General features: G+C 44.3%; 1 protein-coding gene across 1 annotated transcript; it reads left to right on the top strand.

Annotated features, from left to right (window-relative positions):
* Window positions 1–1,211: 1,211 nt before the first annotated feature.
* DUXB (double homeobox B) lies at window positions 1,212–1,808 on the top strand. Its single transcript, XM_045381826.2, has one exon. The coding sequence runs from the start codon at window positions 1,212–1,214 to the stop codon at window positions 1,806–1,808; it is 597 nt and encodes a 198-aa protein (XP_045237761.2).
* Window positions 1,809–6,642: the final 4,834 nt, after the last annotated feature.

The raw sequence follows: 6,642 nt of genomic DNA, 5'->3' as shown, positions 1-6,642 counted from the left end.
AACACTGTTAGATTTTCTACAACCTTGAGAGTGTTGTCATTTTAGCTCAGATAATTCTTTCTTGTGAGGGGCCACCCTGTGCATGGTAGAATATTGGTCAGCATTCCTGGCCTCTACCATCTAGATACCAGTAAAGCACCTGCCCACCTTCTCTTCCCCTGTTTGTGACAAGCAAATAATTCACAGACATAGTCAAATGTTCTCCCGTTGAGGAACAAAATTGGCCCCCACAGAGTATTTTCTTTTACCTAAGTTATGGGGATAGTGATTTAGCATATGTTAAGTGCTCATGACTTAGGAGGCACAGTCATGGGTTTATGACACACAAACTCTCAAATACATTTATTTGTGTTTGTTAGTCATTAATCAGATGAATACACATGCACACAAACTATCAATTCTTATGCACACATCCATGAAGAGGAAAAAAATGTCAGCCTGGTCAAGAGATCTTTTTTGCTTATCCATTGTTGCAATTAGAGGGAGAATTCGAGAACACGTGCCTTTCCACTCAGAGATTCAACTCACCTGTACTTAATTGCTGACTGTGTTATAACCTCAGAATATGTATTTGTGTTTGTGTATATACTAACATACACATTACACACACACACACATGCACACATGAACACATGGACTGGAGTTAATTTCACATATAAAATGTATAAGATTTTCTTTTTCTCAAATTCACATAAAAAAGAAAAATAAACAAAAGTAATAAAAATAAATAATAATAAACATATATATACATGATTTCATATACAGTCGTCCCTTAGTATCCATGAGGGATTGGTTCCAGGACCTTCCCCTGAATACTAAACTCCAAGGATGCTCAAGTTCCTGATATAAAATGGTGTCGCATTTGAATATAACCTGTGCACATCTCGTGTACTTTAAAACCTCTGTAAATTACCTGTTCTACCTAATACAATGTAAATGCGATGTGAATAGTTGTTATACTGAATTTTTCTTTGTATTATTTTATTGTTGCATTGGTTTTTATTTGGGTTTTCTTCCAAATATTTTCAATCCATGGTTGGTTGAATCAGGGTGTATAGACAGAACCCATGGATTCAGAGAGCCAACTCTCTCTATAAAATCACCCTGTGATTTGTCCTTAGGTTAATAGCTCCTTTGTTTTACAGCGCATGTGATGCAGAGTTACAATTGCTTATATCTTATGATGTCATGTCTCCCTTTTTCTCACTTAGATGTGGTTTCAGAAACAAAGATCTCTGTACCCCAAGAATTGCAGAAGGGAGCCAGTAAATTTATTGGTAGATGACCCAAACGAGAGACCAGATACAACTGTTGGGTGGCATCCAGTCAACCTGTTCAGCCTCACAGACAGCTCTCATTATTTTTCTTCCTCAAATTCTTCCAGCGGGCACCAAACTCTTCTACATGTTCTTCCTTCAACCCAGGCGCCTTGGGATTCCTTCAGGGTCCATGTGACCCAAGGACCAAATGTCGTGATCATGCAGCCCACACAGGCTGTGCAGGAAGTAGGTAACTCTCATCAGCCTCTGATACTTCCGAATCACGTCCTGACACTGCCAATTCTGAAAAAGGACTTAGATACTCTGACTCCCTTCTGGCTCCAATACCAAGAAGAACACCAGAATCACAAAGAACACACGGGCTCGGGAGTACCACAGTTCAAGAGCCATTCGCAGCCTGAACCTGAGCACAGGGAGCAACAACCTCTGAATCTGGGTCAGCTTGACATATCGAACATTTTGCAAAGGTGGGACAAGATCTGCCAGGCTCTGCTTGCAGAATGGGACCCTCTCAAAGGGACACACTGAGACAGACTTGTGGCAGCAGCAGGCATGCTCAGCTGAGAACCATGTCATCCATTTGGCCAATTGCCCCAGCAATATGTAGAAACCTCAAGCCTTTAGGTCAACTCCTGTAATGCAAAGTTCTTCAGTAAAAGGTACAACTTGGCCGGGCGCGGTGGCTCACGCCTGTAATCCCAGCACTTTTGGAGGCCAAGGTGGCGGATCACGAGGTCAGGAGATTGAGACCAGCCTGGCCAACATGGTGAAAGTCCGTCTCTACTAAAAATACAAAAATTAGCTGGGCGTGGTGGCGCATGCCTGTAGTCCCAGCTACTCAGAAGGTTAAGGCAGGAGAATCACTTGAACCTGGTAGGCAGAGGTTGCAGTGAGTTGAGATCACGCCACTGCACTCCAGCCTGGTGACAGAGTGAGACTCCGTCTCAAAATAAATAAATAAATATAAAGGTACAACCTGACAATTTCTGACATACAGAAATTGGAAGTGAGGTACAGATGGCTGGATTGGTTACAGCTTGGTGTATGCCTTATTTGAACACTCAGCATTGTATGAATGGTTGAAGTATGGCCACTGGAATTGTCCAAGACTTAGCTACTGTTACACATGCATACTACTAAGTTAGGTTTTCAATGTCTACCTATTAAGCTAGGTTACAGTTCATCCACAAGTACTCAAATATAGAAGCACAGAGTTCTTCACAGGCCACATTTACTTTGCTTTCACATGGGTTAGCATCCAAGATAGAGTTATTTTAGCCTCCACAAGACGTATGTGGGGTTTACTTTGGAACGATAAAAATATCTTTGAAAAAAAAATTTTTTTTTTCTTTTTTTTTTTGAGATGGAGTCTCGCTCTGTTGCCCAGGCTGGAGTGCAATGGTGCAATCTCGGCTCACTGCAACCTCTGCTTCCCGGGTTCAAGCAATTCTCCTGCCTCAGACTCCTGAGTTGCTGGAATTATAGGAGTGCGCCACCACACCTGGCTAATTTTTGTATTTTTAGTAGAGTTGGGGTTTCACCATCTTGGTCAGGCTGGTCTCAAACTCCTGACCTCATGATCCGCCCACCTTGGCCTCCCAAAGCGCTGGGATTACAGGTGTGAGCCATCACGCCCAGCCTTGAAAAATACTACTTCTTTGTTTATCTTATCCTTTTGAATTCTGTTCCATTATACAATGCTTTCAACTCCATATAAAGGTGTGGAAACAAGGTCAGTATATATAGATCTAGTTTTACAAAGATACCAGTTTGCACTACTACAAACAGTTGTGCAGTGAACATCCCTACCAGTGTCTGTGTCCATTATGTGAAAGGGTTCTGTAGGGTTTGCACACTGAAGCAAAAGTGCCAGAATATTTTGACATCAGTATTTATTGCTAAGTTAGCCTCAGCTGAATTTGTTGCTCCTAATATGAGATGCACCTTCATTTATCTAGGGAATGAAAACACCTGCACATGCACACATGTTAGTGGAGCATGCCTACCTGAAAAGATTCTGATATAATTATTTAACAGTGTTGATACCGAAGCAGTGTCATCATCTGGGGTAACACCTGAGGTTCCCTGTCCCATGGCCATGGAAAACTAGGATACAGACACACCAGAGTGAGGTTAAGAATGGAAGTTTAATAAGCCAAAGAAAGAGAAGAGCTCTCTGTGCAGAGAGGGGTCCTGGAGAAAATGGATTGCCACTTGCATAGTGAAATGCAGAAGGTATTATAGATGAGCTTGAGGGGGTGGTGTCTGATTTACATAGGGCACCAAAGATTGGTCAGGCCAGATGCACCATTTGCATAGCATGCAAAGAAGCTGGCTACCCCATCCAAATCTTTTATTATGCAGATGTGTTCTCTACCTGGCCACCACCATGTTGCCTGCTTTTTCACTGTACATGTAGTGACAAAGAAAAAAAAGAAAGCCTCCATGTTGAACATACCTGGCTTTCCTTTTCTATTAGCACAGCTGCTGGCATTTATTCATGCGAGCTTCCAGCTTGCTTATCTATGTCTACGGTTCCATTTTTCAGGCTGCTTTTTGTTAGAAAAGATTTGGGGCTGCTTTTGGTTTTTTTTGTTTTGTTTTGTTTTGTTTTGTTTTTTTGAGACGGAGTCTCGCTCTGTCGCCCAGGCTGGAGGGCAGTGGCCAGATCTCAGCTCACTGCAAGCTCCGCCTCCCGGGTTTACGCCATTCTCCTGCCTCAGCCTCCGGAGTAGCTGGGACTACAGACGCCCGCCACCTCGCCCGGCTAGTATTTTTTTGTATTTTTTAGTAGAGACGGGGTTTCACCGGATTAGCCAGGATGGTCTCGATCTCCTGACCTTGTGATCCACCCGTCTCGGCCTCCCAAAGTGCTGGGATTACAGGCTTGAGCCACCGCGCCCGGCCTGGGGCTGCTTTTGTTAAAAGGGAAACCTTGCTGGGGGCTCCTTTTACCCTCACTATCTGCCTACATAATTTCTCTCCACCTCCTGTATCAACACCATGCCTAGTTTTGTTTTTAAATTGTTCCCCTAGATAATTCTTGTTTGCAGGCAAAGATTAGAGCTCTTAGTATAAATAGTCACTCCTCCCTACTTCCAACACATATGTGAAAAGAGTTCCCCAGGTTACAAAGACAAGTTTTATATTTGTTTTTTCTGTTTTGTTTGTCAGTGTGTGTTTTGGTTTTTGGTTTTGTTTTGAGATAGGGTCTCACTCTGTCATCCAGGTTGGAGTAGAGTGGCACCATCTTGGCTGACTGCAGCCTCAACCTCCTGGGCTCAAGCAATTCTCCCACCTCAGCTTCAACCTCCCAGGCTCAAGTGATCCTCCCACCCCAGTCTCCTGAGTAGCTGGGACTACAGGCACATGTGCCATCACACTGAGCTAATTTTTGTATTTTTGGTAGAAACAGGTTTTCACCATATTGCCCAGGCCGGTCTCAAATTCCTGAGCTCAAGCAATCAACCCGCCTCAGCCTCCCAAAGTGCTGGGATTACAAGCGTGAGCCACCACAACTGGCTGAAGACAGGTCTTTTGAAATACCTTAGTCAGATGAAAGCAAAGAATAAGCCGGGCGCGGTGGCTCAAGCCTGTAATCCCAGCACTTTGGGAGGCCGAGACGGGTGGATCACGAGGTCAGGAGATCGAGACCATCCTGGCTAACACGGTGAAACCCCGTCTCCACTAAAAAATACAAAAAACTAGCCGGGCGAGGTGGCGGGCGCCTGTAGTCCCAGCTACTCGGGAGGCTGAGGCAGGAGAATGGCGGGAACCCGGGAGGCGGAGCTTGCAGTGAGCCGAGATCTGGTCACTGCGCTCCAGCCTGGGCGACAGAGCAAGACTCCGTCTCAAAAAAAAAAAAAAAAAAAGAAAGCAAAGAATAAAAGAATGAAGAAAGCCTACATGACATATCGGATATTATTAAGTGAACAAATATTCAAATTTGGGGAGTTTCAGAAGGCGAAGAGGTGAGAAAAGGCATAGAAAAGCCTTTTTGTTAGAAAAGAAATGATTAGGGGGCTGCTTTTTTTTAAAAGGGAAACTTTGCTGAAGACTCTTTTTGCCTTCATTATCTGACTCTAAAACTAGCCAGGACCAGTTTATGTTCATGTTACCAAAATACCAAGGGTTCAGTCTAGGTCCTGCTGCTGGCCACATGGAAAGCCAATCACTGAGACAATGATTATTGCCAAAGAAGAAGGCTTTAATCGGGCACTTACAGCTGAGGAGACAGGAGATCAGTCTCAAATTCATCACTCTGACTGATTAAATTAGGGGTTTATATAGCAGGGAAGAAACGTTAACTATGCATGGGACAACAGGAACTTGGAAAGGGTAAGGAACAAATCACGATGAATGAAGGGCCTGGCATCCCATCGTCTGGATGCGAGGATCTGGTGACCCTCAGTTCTTTGATACTTTTTGAGAGGCCTGGCGGCTTCTTTCCTGTGGAAGGAACTCAGATAAAACAAATGTTAAGTTTCAACCTTTAAGACCAGAAGGGTTGATTTCTATGTTTCTTCAAAAAAAAAAAAAACTGTCTATAAGACTATTGGGTCAATTTCAGTCCAGTCCCCTTTTTCTATTATTGATTCCTCAATCGTGAGGAATCTGATCGCCAATCTTACTGGCTCCTTCACGCTGAGGAAGAATGTTGTCGGCAGCTCCATACCATGGGCGACCACGTGGCTACCCAGGAATCAAAGGTTAATCTAATACTGTAGTTTTCTTCAGAAACACAGTCTTACTCTCTCCAGTTCCCAATTTCTGCCAAAGAAAAATCACAGCAGAACCAACCTACCTGCAAAAAAAGCTTCAGTCCCATATACTTGGCCTGATTACCCTCACAAATGCAGCAAGAATCATTGTCCACATAGCCACTCCTAAAATGGCCTTGCTAGAACCTCTCAAAAAGGCATTTCAGTCAAAGCCCTGGGAAAATAACCAGTTCCTCAAACTGTGTCCCATTATAAAAGAAAACAGATTCTTTTTTTTTTTTTCTTTTTTTTTTTGAGACGGAGTCTTGCTGTGTCGCCCAGGCTGGAGTGCAGTGGCGCAATCTCGGCTCACTGCAAGCTCCGCCTCCCGGGTTCACGCCATTCTCCTGCCTCAGCCTCCCGAGTAGCTGGGACTACAGGCGCCCGCCACTGCGCCCGGCTAATTTTTTCTGTTTTTAGTAGAGACGGGGTTTCACCATGGTCTCGATCTCCTGACCTTGTGATCCGCCCGCCTCGGCCTCCCAAAGTGCTGGGATTACAGGCGTGAGCCACCGCGCCCGGCTTTTTTTTTTTAAGACAGAGTTTCACTCTGCCGCCCAGGCTACAGTGCAGTGGTGCAATCTCAGCTCACTGCAAGCTCT

This window comes from Macaca fascicularis, chromosome 20, assembly GCF_037993035.2.
Source record: "Macaca fascicularis isolate 582-1 chromosome 20, T2T-MFA8v1.1".
Classification (NCBI taxonomy): domain Eukaryota; kingdom Metazoa; phylum Chordata; class Mammalia; order Primates; family Cercopithecidae; genus Macaca; species Macaca fascicularis.
This window is presented reverse-complemented; position numbering and strand designations above follow the sequence as displayed.